Source organism: Rhamphochromis longiceps, linkage group LG19 (genome assembly GCF_057381845.1).
Source record: "Rhamphochromis longiceps isolate RC_006_pf linkage group LG19, R_longiceps_female_GT1.1, whole genome shotgun sequence".
NCBI classification, from domain to species: domain Eukaryota; kingdom Metazoa; phylum Chordata; class Actinopteri; order Cichliformes; family Cichlidae; genus Rhamphochromis; species Rhamphochromis longiceps.
The window spans coordinates 28,226,358-28,246,977 of NC_140575.1; the positions used below are offsets into that span (position 1 = coordinate 28,226,358).

Below are 20,620 nucleotides of genomic sequence, written 5' to 3' on the forward strand. Positions count from 1 at the left end.
CGGGATGTGCGTTTGTGTGACCAGTTGTTTGTCTGCTTCGCTAATCCGAATAGAGGTAGAGCTCTGTCCAGACAGAGGCTGTCCCACTGGATTGTAGAAGCTATCTCGCTGGCATACAGCACCGGAGGTTTTGCGTTGCCCCACGGGGTGGGAGCTCATTCCACCAGGGGGATGGCGACCTCATGGGCTCTTTTTAGAGGGGTGCCTGTGGCTGATATTTGTGCAGCGGCTAATTGGGCGTCGCCGCACACTTTTGTGCGGTTTTATCGGTTGGACGTTACAGCCCCTTCGGTGGCTCATGCTGTCCTTTCTGCTGGGTCTACCACTCACTAAGGATGTGGTGGTCCCGTTCCGGTTCGGTGGCTGCTCTGCGGGGCGTGTATATAGGTCCCATACTTATGTGTTGTACCGAGTGAATCGACTGAAAGGGAACGGTTAGTTATGTCTATAACTTCTGTTCCCTGAAGGAGAGGAACGAGGTACAACACAGGGTGGCCCCACTGAGCAGTTGGCTCGGTGAAGAGCGGCTATCGAACTGAGGGATGACGGTGATGGCAGCGGCTATATGTGCGGGCGGGGCCTTGCGCGTGTCATCACACGTCATCTGCCGTAAAGGCGTGAATAAAGGTTTCTTCAGCCAGGACACGCGAGGGCGTGATATCCCATACTTATGTGTTGTACCTCGTTCCTCTCCTTCAGGGAACAGAAGTTATAGACATAACTAACCGTTTTACACTAAAACTGTGTTTAATAATCACATTTTGGTTGCTAAACGATTGAGTGGAGTTGAACATATTTATTTTACATCTAACCTTGCAGCGTTTTATCTGTGCTTCTCAGGAGAGCTGTTAGAGCTCTGTGCAGGACTAGCTTCCCTGCAGCTTTTATTGCACTTATGCTTTTTTTGGCCAATTGAAACATTGTCTGCACTTTACCCAACTGTTCTTCTTTGTACTCCACTCTGTATGAAATGAGTGGACGTAAATTAGACTGTTAGTTTTTCTTCTTCTGGTTTCTTGGTGTGGAGTAGGGGATAAAAGTTTGTTTCTCCCAAGGCAATACTAGGAGAATCACTGTACATTATACACAAACACATATACTAGTAATTTTGCACTTAGCACTTACAGTCGTCTCTCTTCTTCCTCCTGTTTGCGTCGCTGCTCTTCCTGCTCCCTGCTCTTTCTCTCTTTCTCCATCTCGTCCTCGATGCATTTCAGCCTCTCGCTCTCTTCTTCCTCCTGCTTCTTCTTTTGCATGGAAGCAAGCAGCTGCTCTGAACGTTTCACCAGTCCTTGATACTCCGTGTCAATCTCCTTCCTGGTCATCAGTGTGGTCTAGTTGTTCAACAAAACAGCAAAGGATGATTGGAAAGGATAAAGTAGAAATACATGTCTTTATTCTGCTGTTCAACCATCAGATTTTGGGCCTCAGGTCTGAGTGGAGTTCAAACATGGCTCTCACAATGTATTTATCAGTATTAAAAACTGATCAAATGCCGATAGGATGTTAGCAGGCTAGCATGAGTGTGCTAGAATGAAAATATGCCCTGTGCTGATTTGAATTTGAATCATAAAGAAGAGTCACAAATGCCCAAACTTGCCACACTTTTCTGATTCCATAGCACAACCATCCCATGTGGCTACAAGTTAGACACTGACTGACATTGTGTGTACGTGTCACTTGAGTGCCACAGCCACAATGCTCACTTCTCCACGCACTTGTCAGACAATCAGCAGGGGGAGAAGAGGTCACCATATTGTGCACATTCATAAGAATGAGCCACTAACAGCATCACAGGGAGGGAAGATGACAAGGTCTTGTCCCTATTGTACAATGGTCTGATTGACAGGCACTGGCATCTCATGCATTATTCACAACGAGATGTCGTGCCATAAACAACTTCTACATACTTAGAACACCGTAAGTGTCAATAGCAGGGGTGTTAATAGGCTAACAAATCAACATTAGGAGGGCGGAGTGGCTTATTTGGATAGAGGGGGGAGAAAGAGCTAGGAGTCAATGGTTCTTTAGTGTGAGTCAGGATACTTCAAGGAACCTATGAGCTCTCTAACTTGTTAATTAGATACAGGCCACTACCAAAGAGAAAATCAAAACTACTGGAGAATACAGTGCCCAGATATCTGGATGATTTGCTGTACCTAGAGGGTCCAATAAGGTGGGTGTTTATTGCACAGGGAGGGCTGGGATTTCAATAGCCAAGTCCAATCATTTAGAAAAACAACCCCGCTAAATTAAATTATTGGAGAGAAGAAGAATCTTGCTCTACAAGCTCTTCTTTTTATCCTCAGGTGAGTGAAAATATTGATTCTGGAGGATAAAATGAGAATGGCCACTGCAAGACAGACTATAGTGTATAACTCCAGGATGAGGTCTTTGTCTAAAAGAAGACTGTCAGTGCCACAGAGCTAAAAGTCTGCATGCAGGTAGCAATATACAATAAATATGAGGCAGTAAGGCTTCAAACAATCTATCTGATCTGAAAAATCTTCCCTTAAAATACATAGTTCAAAAGAACAAAATATCCCACATACAGTACATACAGAGAAAACTCAGAGTGTATTATGCTTTGAACCAAAAATTAAAAGTCCTCACCTTTATCTTCGCTAACAGAGCATCTATGGCGGCAGCCAGCTCCTGAACTTGCTTGGCCATCTCCTGTTTTCCCTCCTTCAGCCCATTCACCACCTCATTGAACCTTTCCATGTGTTTCTTCAGGTTTCGAACCTTCACCATACCATCGATTCTGTGGGCCGTGATAAAAATGCAGACTTACAAATGAGCAGAGGTGTGGACTCGAGTCACATGACTTGGACTCGAGTCAGACTCGAGTCATTAATTTTATGACTTTAGACTTGACTTGAAAAAATGTTCTAAGACTTGTGACTTGACTTGGACTTTTACACCAATGACTTGGGACTTGAATTGGACTTGAACCGGTTTACTTGAAAAGACTTGATATTTTACCCCAAATGTAAAATTTAACATGCATATTATATAGAGATTGAAAATGTGACGTCATTCACGGGTAGAACCGCAAAGGATTCTGGGAACTCGTGGCAAGCGGTACTAGCGCACGCAGGCTTTCAATTGAAATCAGTTATACAGCGATAAAAAGAAACACAAAAATGTCAAGAAGCTGTTGTATTATTAACTGCAATAGCCGGTCGCATGACAGCCACGAGAAGCTGACGGGTAAAGAGATCGGTTGTTATCGGATTACGTCGTTGAAGAGAAATTGTTCAAGCCATGTTTCCGAAGTAACAAAGACGCGACGGATGGCCTGGATCGCAGCCATTCAAAGATCAAATATAACGTCCCAGAACCCTCCAGCTCACAGGTTAGTCTGCTCCAAGCATTTACACGAAGGTCAGTGTTTTTTAGTAGTTAATACGTCATTTTCATAACATAACTGGTGATATAGGTTACAAGCAAGTCTGGCGCTGAACAGAAATTGTCGCGCTATGCTCCTTTATTTATTGTGCATAAATAGTGAATTGTCCTGACACAATATTGCGTTTCGCTTCTGTTATTATGGTACATTGACAAAAACATATACTTTTATTCACAGGATAAAACAGGTTTTTTGTATCACTAATTGCCCAGTACGATTACAGCATACAATATTATTGTCACTGCTACATTTCTGTGATGGGTACCAGAAATTATTTCCACTACTAATTAATTACCGTTGAGCTCAAAGGTCCTATTAATAAACGGTTAAGGAATGTGTATTTATGACGACGATTTGTGAGACTGGTAAACTTATGATACGTACGATGGTCTTTCGTTCTACACGGTGCATTTCAAGGTCCTGCACCCATCCGTCGGTAAACTGTACCTGGGCTTGTTGCAGTGACCTGAAGTTACTAAACTTCATGAGTGTATGCACTCACTCCAAGAACCGTATGATTATAAATATGCATATAAATATGCTAAGATGAGATAGCTGACTTCATCTAACTAGCAAATGTTGTCCAGGCTACGTTGGTGATACAGTTTTTTTAATGTGTATGATATTTTTGTCATGCGATTTTAAAGCTGGTCCTACAACCGCATCCAAGAATAACATGCAGCTTATCTCAGAACTGTCGGTGAAAATTATTCTTGGAGCTAGGTTTAATTGAGCTGCATTTTAAAGAGGTGCAATTTCACAATTTGTGTATATTTTCTAAGTTCACTATTTTGTCATGTGTTGAGAAAAACACAGATTTTAAAATTACATGGTCTAACATTTACATTTAGCATAACTGCAACATTATTTTTTCTTTTTTTTTTTTTAAAGACTCGAAAGGACTTGAAATTCAAAGTTTCAGACTTGTGACTTGACTCGGACTTTTACACCAGTGACTTGAGACTCGACTCTGACTTGCCTGACATTACTTGAGACTTGACTTGAGACTTGAGGATAAAGACTTGAGACTTACTTGAGACTTGCAAAACAATGACTTGGTCCCACCTCTGCAAATGAGTATATTACTAAGAAATGAAAGCATAAGAGTTTTATTCTAATGACCGCTAATAAAATAACCCTGTTTAGTCCAACTGAGGAAAATGCATTTTAGTTTTCATTGCATTCTCTCTTTTATTACATCCCTCATTTATGTGAAAAGAAAGTGATGCCTTTGCATTTTAGCACTTGAAAGGAATTAAAAGATCAATGAATGTTTCCTCATCTTTGGATTCATTTTATTTGCATATTAAACATGAACTCAATTCTCAGTTCTTTTGTGGAACTGATGATATAAATGTGTGAATGCCAGCATAAACGTTTCCTGTGCACAAACTGCCACTCACCCACTCTCAATCAAAATCTCATTGCAAGGAACTATCTGAAAACGCATGTACAGTGAGACACTTCCCATATAGTGACACTCCATTTCTCCACAGTCCACTGATGACTTTTTAGATTGATTTAAACTTGTACATGCTTGATACAGGAAAGCCATCAAAACCTACCAAGTGTGAACCAGTTTCAAGAAAAAGCAAACTGAGAGTGCCAAGTGAAAAAAAGACAGCAAATGGCACAGAAAAGCAGAAATGATGCTGCATGTGTTTGTGGGCTTGTATAAGTTCTGGGTCCCAGGAACAGGAGGAGACTCACCGTGGCTTATGCTTCTTCTTAGACAACCACATGCGGACAGTCTTTTGCATCTTGATGCAGGCCACAGCTCTGTAACTCATCTTGTTCTTAACTAAAAAGAAAGAAAATACTTTTTCACAAAGCATAGAATCAAACCTACTTTCAATGACTGCATACCTTAAATCCTATATAATTTTTATACATCTTTGTACTTGGTGGCATAACAATCCTGCTCTAGTAATAGGTTATGCAAGGACAAGGTTTTGAAGAATCAAATAAAATATGAAATGCAGTAGTAAAAACAATACTTTAAAAGATAAACACCAGAAAACCTTGAGAGTGAGCACTCGTAATAACATAAACACTAAATCCTCCTTCTCTTGTGCTGTTTTGTAGCAGTGTATACACCTGAGACTGCCACCTGTCTGTCTGTCCTGCACTCTCTCTCTCTGGTTGTGCAATAAAAGTATGAACATGTATTTATAAGTTACACTTGTGCTTGAATCCTGCACACATTTGATTTCCATGTGTGACAACTGCAATTGTCCAGAGTGAGGACAGACTGAGGGACCCACTGCTGCACATCATCTGTGAGGCTTTGCACCCCTGATGATCCACCAGGACAATCTCAGCAGTGTGTGAGGAAGAGGAGGAGGAAGAGCCAGCAGCAGCTGACAGATGGAGAGAATAGACAGACTGTTCCCTGTTTGTGAAGGACTGCTGGAAAAGTTTAACATAACTAATTGTCTGTCCTGAATCAGTCTTATTAGGTAATGTTCAAATAATGTTATCATCCCAGTGTTTTCAGTGTGGGAGAAAGTACTCAGGGCCTTCAAGTTACACACTACGAAAGGCAGCAACTAGTTTAATGTTCAGAAACCTAAAGTATGTATCAGCAGCAGAATGGAGCTAAAAACAAATGTTTGATTCAGTTCTATGAAGCTTTGAGTATTTTGGATTAGTAGCACTGCTGTGTTTGTTGCATCATATTGCTGTAATTGTTTATATGCTTTATATATTCTGAGGTAAGTTGATCTGTAGTGTTACATCATATTCTATAAGGATGTTATGTGTTTGTATACTTTCTGGCCAGTTTGACCCATTTAGCAGAAGTCAGCCTGTTTAAGGCTCTGATATCTATTCTGTATGACTTAAAGCAGTTATGACATGGTCTGATTTTCTCACCCAATAAAGGAATATTTCATATATCAGTCTACTCTTCATTTTATCAGAAACAGTTATCACAGCTCGTACATTTTCTTTTTACACATATATGTAAGCATTGAGCCAAATGTAATAATGCCAACAAATTAAACGAACAATATTTGTCTCTTATATATAATACATCTATAGATACACTGTCAAAGATACTTGTCTTTGAGTGAAGATTTAGGGTGATAGGAAATATAAATAACTGCAACTTGAATCTTTACTGAAGCTCAGTATTTGACACGGAGTTCAAACTCACTGCTGTAATAACTAATAATGATTAATATAATAACTATAATAGTGGCCATATTATATTTACATTACCAAAGTGAGATGACTTTAGTCTCATGAACAACATCAGCTAATTGTTATTTACTAGCTAATCTTAAAATGACTGTTCAGCACAGAAATGAAGCCCAAAAATCATGTTTTACTGTCCTGTGGTCTCAGCCTCAGATACTTATCAAATCACACAAAGCTCATGTAGAAAGAAATGAACAAAGCTGTATGAAACGTTTCCAGCTGTTAGTATCATGGTTGCTAGGCAACCTGGGCAGTTCGACGGAGGCTAGAGCATCCCATTTCACAAGCCTACAAGCCTCGCAGTTCCGGTCTCAGCGGTCTTTGAGTACGCGGCCCTTGAGGACCGTTAAGGCTGCGTACTTTAAGGCTGCAGACCCTGAATTGGGATACAGCCATACATACATGTTTTGGTTTGTGCAACTGGTCCGTCAGGTTATTGTCTCCCCAGAAACATTTCCGTTGTGTTTTGTGTAATTTTGCAGCGTTTTTCTTTTTGCAGCATTTTTCTTTTTGCAAGTGTTTTCTGAAGTTGCAGTCCGTTTGGCCTCTCAGAGCCACCGTAGCACAAACTACTATAATAGCTATTATTAACCAGCAGCAGTACACTATAAAAGGCTTTCTTTCACCTGCTCACCAACACAAACAAAGCAGCGATAATAAGATGAAGCACTGAAATCACAGGAAGGAAATATTGTCCAGGACCAGGGGTATAAATTTACTCAGGCCACTTATCCACAGAGTATGCGGTCAAGCAGAGGCAGCGTTCTGTTATAGCTGCCATGTAATTTCATTTTATGCTTTTGCACATACACACAGAAGCCAGCCTGCACTTTGTTAAATTATGGAAATCAATAGCTTGGCACTGACTGTAATGGTACAAGGAACTGCTTTTAGAATACTATTCAATCTTGCTGGAGGCTGCTTCATTTGATGTTCTGAAAGAAAAATCAGTGTAAAAGCACAAACCCAGGTGACGAAGTGTACGGCAGCAAAAAGGGACTCTCTATTTAAGCTACAAAGAGGCTGCTAATGTTCGACAGTAATTTCATGTTTGTTCATTCTCCTTAAAAGATGGTAAATGATTTCAAATAAACCACAGCGAAAACAGAGGAATGACATAACACAAAGAAAACTGAAATTATTTGACTACATTACAAATATTATTGCTTGCATATCTAAAGCTGGTTGGCTACTTATTTTAAATTCTTCACGAAATGAACCTACGTTTGATGACAGACAAGCAGCACCACTGGACCTTCTTCCAGAGGCTGCACACCAGCCACTTGTTGACTTTCTTCAGCAGCTCTGCGAGGTGGTCTGGATCAGACTTCATGATCTGGTCGAACTCGGCAAACTGGCGCACACACACAGCCAAATGTCAAGTTATAATTCAGTCAAATTTAGTATTAATGAAGATATTATGGCTAACAGATTCGTATGTAATGATCTACAACATTAATATTTTACCTTTCCGGGGCGGAAGAACACCCTTGTCAGTCCAAACTTGAAGTCCTTATCATTCAATCCTAGAGCTTTGAACAAAGCCTAATAGAAGAACAACATTCAATCACTCAACAATATCGTATAAGTGCAGGGTTTCAGGCTACTAAACTGTTTATATTTGTTAATCATTTCCCAAGTGGGTCAGTGTGGCTTTTTTTTGCAATGCAAATTACACAACTAATTAGGGTTTACTTTAAACAGATTAGCTTGTTGTTTAAACTCGACTGTAGACGCTGGATTTCTTCAGTGAAACAGAAAACTATTCAACTTAAGCCCACCTTGCAGAAAAGCCGAGGATTCAGCCGTGTAAGCTTATCCGGCATATACTGCTTATACATGTTGTAAAGCTCATGGAAAGGAGCCCTGGAGGGGAAGCCCCCCTGCATCAGGTCCAACACCGACACCATTCCTAATCATGAGAAACACACAAAGAGAGAAAGTAATCAGAAAAACATATCATCCATGCATGTATGTGAGAAAACCTCCATGCCTATCCAAGAGGGGCACAATAGCACAATCTACTTTAATGTGTTCTCATTCATAAAGGCTGTTGCAGGATTATATTGACATTAATTATTGAAAACACCAGCACCCTTTACCCAAATATTTTTTCTATCCCTCCTCTGTACATGTCCAAACCATCTTGAGTCTGTAACTTGGGCACTTCCAGCTAGGTCTCCTGCCTTTTCTTTAGTACCATCTCCAAACACCATAGCACATCTCACTACCATCCAGAAAACCTTTCACTCTTGCTGCTGTCCTTCTGTCATCCAATCCGCCCTTCCTGCACTCTCTTCTTCCCCTCTCTTGAGTACTAACATCCCAGATATTTAAACTACAACTACAACACCACCTTTCTTACGTCTATCTTCACCATTCCACCTGTCTCCCTCTCATCTGTCTTTCTTCTAGTGACGTTCATTCTTCTCGTCTCCAAGAAGAATTAAACATTTCACAATATCATCTGCAAATATCACAATACATGTAGACTCCCACTTGACTTCAAGTGTTATTGTGCCCATTACCACCGCAAATAAAAAAAGGCTCAGAGCCAATCACTGACATAATCCCACTTCCACCTTGAAACCATCTGAAGTGCTTCAAAGAGCAAGTCAGACTAACTTGTTGAAACTCTTCCATTAACAGTGGAGCTAAACTGGAAGTATTTTAATTCTCTTAAAGATTATAAATTATAACTATTTAATCAAAACACTGTTTTGGTTTTACCTGAGCATTGCAGCTGGGAGAGAATAAGAGCTCCTTCAAACTGGTGGTTGACCATCTTCAGATTGGGTTTTACACAGCGGATGAAACTTGAACCCTGTTAAAACAAAGACTAATTAGGAAATATTGGTCAAACATACACAAAATGCATTTTATAACATCCATTTTGTGTGCACAGTAAACACAAAGGCTGTAATAATGTTTTTAGACTCTGAGAAAAAGGATAGAAAATAGACGGCGAAACAGAGATGTAAATTTTACTTACAGTGCTACGAAGCTTCTCCAGCAGCAGATTCAGTTGGGTCTGTGTGTTAAAACAGACAAAAGGAAATGCTTATTTTTTATTTTGGGTATTTGTGGTGAAGGTCGCCAAGACACACATGCTGGAGAATACGTACAGGGTGGGGAGCAGTTATATATAGTCAAGCAAGACCCAAAGCACAGTAAATATCGTGCATCTCTTTTATGCAAAGAGACTGATCATTACAACAAAGGATATTTATCTTTCTAATTTTCTCTCCCCATAACACAATCTAGCTATTTATCTCTTTGTAAAATAGTGTGTAAGATGCACACAGTCCTTGTGCTTGAGTCCACATCTGGTGAATAAGTGATGATGACAAAGAAGCTACGTTAGTAATACAGAAACTCAGAGACTTTGAAAAGATGGTGCGATGATGTAAAGGTTTGAAATGGTGCACAAACACTTTTTATTCATCGAAAAAGACAGCCCAACACATGGAGCTGGGAGATAAGTCATGAGCAGCCTTGTATTACTTTGGTCTCTGTGATACGTAAGAAATGCACTTGAAAGTTGTGTACTTTCGCTTTTGTGTGAAACCCCGAGTGTCTCATCTCTTCTCTCTTTTATTTCTTTCCACTAGCCCTGCTTTCTAACTCCTCTCTAGTATACCTCAAGCTGACTTTATCCAGCTTTATCCACCAAGGAAGAATTTCTCAGAGGAAAGAATTGGAAGACTGGAGGATATCTAAGAGGGGGACCTTGAATAAAGGAAGGGAAACAGGGATGAGAAGGAGAGTGGAAAGGAGAAAAGTCACAGGAAAGGTCTGGATGTTAGAGTTGGTTTACTTTTTTTAAATCACAAATCTGAAACCTAATAAGGATAGTGATAATTGTGTTTTTACTTTTAAAGTCTAAAACAACAAATTTCTTAAATCAAGAAAATAAAATTCAAAATGTAAACCTACATAATGAAACAGTGGAAAAATTCCAGGATGCACAAAAGTCAAAATTAAAGCATTTCATCTTTAATTTGGACGACATGTGATACAATAATATGAAATATTATAGCGTCTTAGTGTTTGGTATGAAAAAGTGCAATATTTAAATTTTTTGGTAAAGTTAAGGGGTTTTGTTCACGTGTAGTTATGATATGTTTATGTTCAAGGACTTTTTCTAACAGTCAAGAAACTACCTTTAACCGTCACTCTGACCTTGAACTTATTCCCAACGCTGATGAAGCTGAGCTTCCCCGCCTTCTGTTTGGAGTCCTTGGAGGTGTTGGAGTTCTCAAACAGCTCTCGAACAAATTTGTCTTTTGATTCACAAACTAAGCTTTCCAAGGACATGTGGAGGGCATCATTATTCTTCTCCACAAACCGAATCTGAGAGTGCACACAGACAAATCCATACATGTACAATCACGAAAGACCTTTATACATATTAATAGAGGTCAAACCCAATGCAGGATGTGTCAGTCAGTAAAACGTATGGAACATGTTGTACCAGGACAACACGTGTGTTTTTAATTCACTGTGATAATAATGTTTTTAACTATCTATCATATGCATTAAAAAATTTATAATTGTGAAAAAACCAATAACTCAATAACAAAAATAAATAAAAAATAACAAGCCGCGTGCTTAATATGTCATCTATTTTGCTTCAATGCCTGTTGATTGGCAACTTTCTAAGAGACATTATAGTCAGGTTTCTAACAATTATGGACAATGACACAGTATTTGTAGTTTTGCCTCTCTACACCACCACAGTGGGCTTTAAATCAAACAGTAAGGGTGTGATGAAAGAGCAGACGTTCAGCTTTATTTAAGGGGTGTAACAAAAGCATTGAATAAACTGTTGAGGTCATTTTTATTCAAAGGCCCAAATAGTATATTAATATAATGAATGTTTTAAATCCTTTAGGTATAGAACCCATGAACATCACCAAATACTGTGTTTCCTCCCTTCAGTTGTTCAGACAGGACGTTGCTCTTTACTGCAGCCTCCTTCAGCTGCTTCTTGTTTGTGCATGTTGGTTTGGGGTCAAGCGACTAACTTGGTTACTGAAGAATATCCAATTTCTTTACCTTGAGAAACTATCAGGTTGCTTTTGCAATGATTTGGATCATTATCCATTTGGATTGTGAAGCTCTGGCTGATCTGTTTTATAGCATTTGGCTGAATCTGAGCAGAGAGATTCTTCTATCAACAGTCACATCATTGATAAACAGTAGTAACCTGGTTCCACTGACAGGGTTTAATGCCCATGCCATAACATTGGCTCCAACAAGTATGAAAAATAATGTGCTATGCTTCATATCATTAACCCCTTCATTGCTTATCCATATGTTTCTTTTACCATTATTACAAGTTCATCTTGGTCTCATCTGTCCAGAGAGTTTTTACAAAACTGTGCAGGCTTTTTAGGTGTTTTCTGGGAAAGTCTAATCTAGCTTTCCTGTTCCTGGTTGTAACTAGTGGTTTGCTCCTTGTTCTAAGCCCCTGTCTTTCCATTCATGACATTCATGAATAGATGTGTCTTGATTCTAGACCTTAGTTCCACCGAGCAGCTAACGGAACAAAAGTTCAATACTTGGAATTGTCTCCAGAACTTTTATCTTCACATTTTGCCGTGGGAACAGGGCACCTCTGGCCATAGAAGTGCTTTCCACTGTGGTGGTGTACTGGGGGCAAAATACCAAAAAAATACTTATGAACTTTGTGTAAAAATAGAGGTGAAACATATTTTCATATTGGATCTTGTCAGTACAACTCAGTCCCAATAGCCATACGTGATAATGAGTGTTAAGGATTACTGTTTCATAGCAGACTGCTCCAGCAAAGTGTCTGATGATGAAGCCTTCATCATCCCGGAGAGTCCTGTGAATGGTCAGCTTTGACTTTCTGGGAACCTAAGACAGAGACGATCAAAGTAAATCATATCATGCTAAAACACATATATTGATTTCATATTAAACCCATCCATCATCGTGTCTACAGCAGACTTTTGTTTGTCCACATGACGACTGAGTGCTCAGGGCTTCTTTATCTTCATCATTAGCTATTTAACAGGTGTAACCTGGATCAGATGATTTCACTTTAAATGTGAAATGTCTTTGCAAGTCAAGTTTTTTACAGAGTTTACAGGGCATTAGCTTAGTAAATGAACATCATTAAGAGCCTATGTACACTGCATAGCAGAGTTTAGCTCTTGGATTAAATTCTTCTCTCTATTAATATCTATATCTATATGTCTGAGTAGCAACTCTCCCTAATGTAGTGTGGCTGCAAGCAGCCTCCTCTTATCTTAAGCCTGAACTAGTGTCAAGGCAACATATTTAAAAAGATTTCATGCATGCAGAAATACAGGCGAAGTGACAAACAATAGCAGCAAAGGCAGCGACAGATGGAGGGAGTAAGATTGTTACAACACTTATGTGAATGACGCACAAACAGGAAGAGTAAAAATGATTACAATGACAGTCCTGTCTTTAGTCTAACAAAGAATGAATAATAGTAGAACAAAGGAGAAAAAGCAAAAAAAGAAGGGAAAAGTGAATAACAAAGAGAGAAAGGATAAGGATGAAGTCTGACCGTGAGTCTGAAGTGGTCTTTATGCTTGCTGTGAACAGCCTGTGCAAAGTGTTGGTCACTGGCTTGTGGGAGACGGTTCTCTTCATCCAAAATGTCCAGGATTCCCGTCAGCTTTGCTTCCACTAGATCTGGAAACGTCAAATATTTGTCCATCAGCCACAGCATTGTGACATTAAGTCCAGACAGAATTTTTGTGAATAACAATCCTTTCATTCCTATTGTTCTAAATATTAGCTGACTAAATCTGAAAAATAATTTATGTTAACATCTCAAAGCAAGTGATATCCATTCATCCTTAAAATTTGAAATATTTAAAAACATTTTTAGAAACAACAAAGAGCATTCACGTAGAATAATGTGGAAATCACAAAAGCAATAATGAAACAAGTTGGAAAGAAATCACAAAACATTCTGTTCCTCGATATAGATTTATTGGAAATTTCCACTGCTTATCATATCTGGAATATGAATATTCAGAGCACAAACTGTTCGTCAGGATGCTCATTTAGCCAAATAACTGAATTATTCATCTGACATCCTGCGCTTGGAAAATAATCTAATGGCCAAGGACCTCCGAAAAAAAAAAATTTGCATGAACAAGCACCTGTGCATAAATCCTGAAGATTGATGAGTGAATTAATGGCCAACCCAAACGGTCATTTGCAAGTCATAAATGTTATTCATGGCTGTCAGTTAACCTCACACCTGAATAATCACAGCCTTTGAAATACAAATCAAACTGCTTCACCTTGATACACTGACTACTTCATCCCATTAATTCGAGGATTCATTCGAGGACATAGGCAACGACAACAAGGTGGTGGTGGGGGGGTATCATTTCGCTGTATTCTCATAGCACAATAGGGCCGTGAAACCCACAAATACTCATCGCGCTTGCTCCCTTCAGACACAGGGATGTGCCAGCTCCGAGGATAATGAGAAGTCGGTATTTTTGTCCCCCTGACAGGTGTATTTTCACTGCTGTGACGCGAAGCCTAGAGGAATGGCCCAAATTAATGTCATGTGGGTGAGCTGATGTTACACTTGAACTAACCTCGGTACATTTGTGGTGTGTGAGCTCTACAGAGAGTCACAACAATCTCTGTACATTTGCTATTTTGCAGTGCAAGCTCTCAAAGGCGACACTTCATGGTTATGATGCCCCAGAGTGTCAGTCTATCGACCTGTTTTCACTTACAAGAACCATCCAAGGTATGGACAGATACCAGGTAACAAATTAAAGAAAAAAAGCAAAGCAACATAAAGTCTCTGGAGGGATTAAACACCATTCTTCCAAAAGATATTAGCACATTTTGGGTGGTGCTTTTACAAATGCTTCATCACAGGACAAAGTTCCCGTTTGGTCATTTGGAAAAAGCTGAAATCAGCCATTTTATCAGCTTCAGGAGGAGATGTGGTCAAAGCAAAGAAGCTGGCACAGACTCACCTATGCAGTCCTGGTTGTCAACATAATGCACCTCATTCACACCCAGCCCTTCCTTTTGATAGAGCTCTTGCTCCTGTAAAAACATGATCAAATATCAAAAATCAACACTGAAAACAAGACTTACTCTAAAAGTTTGTAAAAGTTAATTCAGATTATTCTGAGTGGCCTTACAATATCCAATATCCATAACAATATCCATCTCCAAAAAAGAAACAAAAACCAAAAACCAAATAGAAACATCAAACCAACAATATGTGATTCAGATAACGAGAAAGAGGCTAAAGCCAGAATTGTGGCACACTAATTGGAGACCTTGGAAGAGAATAACGTTAAGAGATCACAGGAGAGAAACATGCGTTATCGTGTCCCTTGAGAAATTAGTATTCTAATGAATATGAGAGAGATGGGGGTGAAGATAAAAGTGAGAAAACAGAGAAAGAAACAAAAGAAAAGCTTAGCATGCCAACAACTTCCACCTGCCTCATGAAAGAGTCAGTAAGTTTGGCTTTTCAGTGACATGATGTGGCAGGTTTCCCAGGATAAAGAAGTAAACTGCCCCAAAATCAACTCAATTCACCCAGGGCTCACCCACCTCCTTGAGAATACGTTCGTTGAAGAACTGTTGCAGTTTCTCATTGCAGTAATTGATACAGAACTGCTCAAAGCTGTTATGCTCAAAATACTCTAAGAAGAAATAAACAGAAAACACACATTTCAATTATTTAAGAAAATGAAATGTTTTTATGTTAGTGGATGAAATGTTAAAGCCAGTAGAAAAAAGAAATCATACAGTAAATTTAGATCTTTTTCTGTATATTATTACCAAACCCAGCAATGTCCAACACTCCAATAAAGTTGGAGGAGGTCTCGAAGGGGAAGCACTGGTTCACTCGCTTGACCACGTGATCGAAGAGGCGGCTGTACACAGCCTTGGCCAGGGCATCGCGGGCATTGTTTGCTTGCTCCACCTTTAGAGGCACCCTGGAGAGAGACACAAAGTGGGGCATTGACACAGTCCAAAACTGGGACATGCCTGTGTCTTATTAAACCTCCCTCTTTTACTTTTTATAATTAAACCAAAAGTTTTGTTGCGTCGATGTGACACTTTTTGCTACCCAGTATCTTTCCACCTTTTGTTCCAGGTTATTCTTAAAAATGTGGAATTCTGTGCCAAAGACAAGATATTCAAATTAAAATCTGAACCTTGAACTTAAACTTTATTTTTAAATATTTAAAGAGGGGACTGATGACAAAGTGCAGCTCCACAGTGGCTAAGAGTTCAACTCGGCAGTCCCAGCTGGAAAGCAGATGAATTTCAAATAAAAAGGTTTCGCTCTTGCCATATCTTTACCTCTATTTTCTTTTGATATTCAACACACCCAACCCAATCCAAAAAGCCCTTATCCATTACAAACAGTAACAGCAGTAATAGACTGCAGGGAAAACACATGAGATCTTTACAGTTTATCTCAGTGACAGGTGTTTTTATCTGTTGCAGTGTTTCATGCACACCCCAATGCATTCAACGCCCCCTCTGTTATCCTCAGCCTTACAGGGCCAGGGTGGATTTGTCTGAGGCTTAATGACAAAACCAAACCCCCCCTCTTATCTCCACCTGCTCCCTTGACACCCGGGCTTGTACTGTACTGCAGCCATGCTCCCCTCCCTGCCTCCTCAGATACAGGCTGCATTATTTATGTGGAGAAAATACTTCCAGGCCAGGCCAGCATCTGGCCCTCCTGAAATATTAATTTAGCAAACCTGGCCCCATCACTCCAACACCACATCATCACAAAAATGACACAAGAGCACTGCCAATGCCATATTCTAGTCTGAACATGCTCTATTTAACCCAACAAAAAAAAAAAAAAAATCACAATAACAAAGCTTGACTAGTTAAAATACTACTATACAAAAAGTATTAATATATATTTGTGCGACTGGTGTACTCAAATAGACAAGGCTGCAACTGACTTAGTTATATTAATTCGATTTTGTTCACTGTCAGGATAAGTAGAGCAAAGCCCATCTTACCACTGCCCGGGTCTTATTTGAATTTTTCCCTGACTACAGATATTTTATCTGTAGTATATTTCTTCAGTCAGTTCAGTGACTTCAGACTGTTTGAAACGACTGTGGCTTCCTAATAAAATGAACTTTGTCTCTAAACAAAACCACTCAAAAAAAGACGATCAAAACTGTGCCGTTCCTCTTACTTGATAACTGTTCCTTTGGCGCCCCCTGCTGTAGTGAGCATCACCCTTGTTGTGAGGCTGACGCGTAGGTCATCCTGATCCAGGCCCAACAAATCAGCACAGTACTGAAGAGAGTCGTTGGACTGATTCTTCAGGACACAGCCACCTAAGACAAATAGCAACACACATAAGCATTAAAAAGGACTTTTTATAGCAAATTGTCGTTCTGTATGTGCAAGACTCCTTTTCTCTACGTCGTTATAATCTGCTAACTGGAATAGTAAGACTCATTTTTCTGAGTTTTCTTTTGGCAACCAAACTCAACCAAATCATACTATAAGAAAGGTGTAAGTAAAATCTAATTTTACAAAATTGTGATGCTGTTCAAAGTGTAAGTAAAAACAAAATGCATCTTACAAGCAAATCTCATAAGACCTTATTTTACTGACAACGGAACATAACAAATGTTTGAATTGAGAAAATCTAGCATTTTAAGAAAAATATTTGCTCATTTTGATATCGATGCCAGCAAAACATCTCAAAAAAGTTGGGACAAGATAACAAAAGGGTTTAAAAAGACAGCTTTCTAAAAGGGAAAAAAAGTTAGAGGTTCATCAATACATGAAAAAACTGCCTACAAATTATGGCACATTTTTGGAATACTTTTCCCACACATAAAATTTCAAAGACTTTAAATATCTCATTATCTGTATCATGAAAAGATTCCGAGAATCTGGAGAAAGCTCTGTGTGTAAGAGACACGGCTGAAGGTCAACATTGGATGCCTATGATCTTTGAGCCTTCTTGCAGCACTGTATTAAAAAAAAAACAAAACAGGATTCTGTTGTGGAAATCACAGGCTCAGGAACACCATAATTAACTGTCTGTAAATACAGTTCACTGAAAGTGCAGGTTAAAGCTCTATCATGCAAAGAAGAAGGCATATTTGAACACGATCCAGAGACGCTGCCATTTTCTCTGCGTCAAAACTCATGTACAATGAACTGAGGCAAAGTGGAAAACTGTTCTGTGCTCAGACGAATTGAAATGTGAAATTCTTTTTGGAAAATACAGACTCCGCATCTTCAAGTGGACGAGGATTATCCAGCTTGTTATCAAGTTTTAAAGCCTGCATCTTTGATGGAATTAGCAGTCTGCAAACCTGGCAAGATACCATCAATGCTGAAAGGTATATAAAGTTTTAGAGCAACATATGCTCCCATCAAGACATGTTTTTCAGAGGCCTTGCATATTTCAGCAAGACAATGCGAAACCACATAGCAATTCTATTACATCAGCAAGGCTTCATAGTAGAAGAGTCTGGATGCTGAACTGACCCACCTGTAGTCTAGACCTTTCACCAACTAAAAACATTTGATGCATCATTAAATGGAAGAAATAACAGTGAAAACTCTGTTAAACAGCTAGTACCCAATATCAGACAACCAACATCATTCCTATCTCAGCAATATTGCTCCTCTGTTTTCAGACATTTACAGACTGTTGCTAAAAGAAGAGGGGATGCTACACAGTGGTAAACATGGAGCTATACCAACTTTTCTGATATTTGTTGCTTCTATCAAATTCATGTTTTAATGATACAGTAAATAGCAATAAATTAGCAAATCATTCTGTTCTCATTTATATTTTACAGTGTCCTAACTTTTTGGGGAATTTGATTTATAGCAGCACCAAGCATGAATAAGTGTTCTAACAAGGTGTTTGTGTGAGCAAGAACTGTACTGAAGTGAGAGAGAAACTGGGCACCCAGAGGAGTTTGAAAGTACACTCACAGAGATTTTGATTATAGACACAGAATGAGAAAGAACGAGGAAGAAAAATAAATGGAACAAGAGCTCATGTTTACTCGGGTAACAGATGCTCTTTTTCATCACAACTCCAGATTTATCTGTGGTGACACTTTTCTTAAAACTCCATATTGGATTCCATGTGCTAAGATTCAATAAAAAAGTAAATAGATATTGATTTGTTTTACTCATTACTATGGGCAGCTTATTGAGTTTAATGGCATATTTTGAAATGTAAAAAAATCCTGTGAAGTAGAGAAAACAGAAAAGCAAGGTAAAAATGGACGATGCTGGTCTCAGAAATGACTAACTGCTTCTGAGAAGATAAGCATTAAAAAAAAAAAAAAAGCTACAGCAAAAGAAAATCCCTACCCCACACAGAAAGTCAAAGTTCTTGAAAATGACTTCATATTATTCTAAATGTTTTGCAAGGTATTGCACAGATAATGTTTATCTAACCCGAAGAGCTGCCTGTTTCCTCAAAATCAATGTTGCCCAGATGCAGGACACCGGCGACAACCCTGAACAGGTCCAGCTTCTCTGTGTCGTTCAGACCAATCTTTTTCATGGCCTCACACATCCTGTTAAAGTCACCGTGGTCATCCAGAAGAGGGTCCTTTAGTGCGCCCGTCTTTACGTGCTGCAAAAGACAAGAAAGTTAGAAACCACAAAGTGACAGGAAGTGTTTAAAAAGTCAGCTCAAATCAAGATTTACTCAAGCATCATGATATAATCATTTGTAAATGGTATCTATGTTCTAGAAAATTCATTAACTTGATGTTGTATAATGAGTAAATCTGATTTAGAACTGAACTGGACCCAACAGCTCCCACTAAATAGAAAAGCCACACGTATGAGGTAAAACTGAACAAACGAAAACATTTTACAACAGCAGGTTAAAAGAACCTTCACCAGCAGCACACAGCAAGCAGGAAATCCTTAAAACTAGGGCTGCTCAGCTGTCGTAACAGCTGAATAAAGCAGAAAGGCCAGGAATACAGTGAAATAATCTAATCAGTGAAATAGAACCTATTAGAAATCATCAGGAAACTAAATTGGAGATTAATTATATAGTAATAGTTACTATAACAAGGCGTGTAGAGTTATGCCTAAATATTGAGTCCTGATTATACTTTAATATAAGAAGCACAGGTTGAGTGATGGGAACTGAATCCTTTAATTTTTCATGTTTTATTAAGGTTAATTTTCAAAAAATGAGAACATTCAAAATTAAATCTTAATTGTACTTCTTTGGGTAAAACAAATACTCTAATTATGCTCCACTGCACTGTATAACTGGCAGAAGTTGATTCTTTTTATATTTCTATTTAAACACCATCTGCACCAAAGCAAATCCAAACCAGGCATGCACACGCAAAGAAGAGGAAGCAAGCGCTCATGTTTCCTGTTTGAACTACAAACAGCAGCATGTAAAACCAGAGAGTGTCAGTCTTCAGTTTAGGAAACTCATAGGAAAAGAGCAGGAAGCACAGAAAGTAACACACAGAAAGAAACATCACCTTATTGTCCTATATATAACAAAAATGTGGTGGGAACAAACAAATACACAATTATTTAATTAGCAGCACACATTTACTAGTGATGCACACTTTTCCTTACATCCACAGAGCTCACTTGCCTTTCATCATTAAATAAGTAAAAATTTAGTGAGAAAAAAACATCTGCAAGCATATAAACAAACACACCTATGACATTTAGTGCTAGTTTGACTTATGAATCATTCAAGCATTAAAATCATTCAACATTAGTTCAAACCCAAGGGATGAACTAATGTTGCGACTACATATAAGGTGCAAAGAACCTATTTTAAATCATAAATTTAAATAATTTGTTACTAGTAGGCTGTTGCAAGAACATAGTTTGCTAACATCAAGTAACTATCATTTAAAACCAAAGCATACATGTTCTCATTAAGCTTTTCTTCATGACTCTTTCATTTTGAATGAAATTTTCGTAGAAGATATTTATAAA

The 20,620-nt window shown here is 38.8% G+C and overlaps 1 protein-coding gene across 2 annotated transcripts in view; it reads right to left on the minus strand.

Annotated features, from left to right (window-relative positions):
• Nucleotides 1–20,620, minus strand: part of myo6b (myosin VIb) — a 51,326-nt gene that overhangs the window by 21,820 nt on the left and 8,886 nt on the right. For both annotated transcript variants that reach the window (XM_085391342.1, XM_085391341.1), the window contains exons 11-26: nt 19,088–19,268; nt 16,842–16,986; nt 15,449–15,606; nt 15,218–15,309; nt 14,626–14,698; nt 13,179–13,306; nt 12,401–12,496; nt 10,796–10,966; nt 9,606–9,644; nt 9,344–9,437; nt 8,395–8,525; nt 8,081–8,158; nt 7,838–7,967; nt 5,123–5,213; nt 2,614–2,764; nt 1,126–1,334 (exon numbers count right to left, since the gene is read on the minus strand). In XM_085391342.1, the coding sequence (XP_085247468.1) occupies nt 1,126–1,334; nt 2,614–2,764; nt 5,123–5,213; nt 7,838–7,967; nt 8,081–8,158; nt 8,395–8,525; nt 9,344–9,437; nt 9,606–9,644; nt 10,796–10,966; nt 12,401–12,496; nt 13,179–13,306; nt 14,626–14,698; nt 15,218–15,309; nt 15,449–15,606; nt 16,842–16,986; nt 19,088–19,268 (1,967 nt within the window). The remainder of the gene's footprint in view (nt 1–1,125; nt 1,335–2,613; nt 2,765–5,122; nt 5,214–7,837; nt 7,968–8,080; nt 8,159–8,394; nt 8,526–9,343; nt 9,438–9,605; nt 9,645–10,795; nt 10,967–12,400; nt 12,497–13,178; nt 13,307–14,625; nt 14,699–15,217; nt 15,310–15,448; nt 15,607–16,841; nt 16,987–19,087; nt 19,269–20,620) is intronic.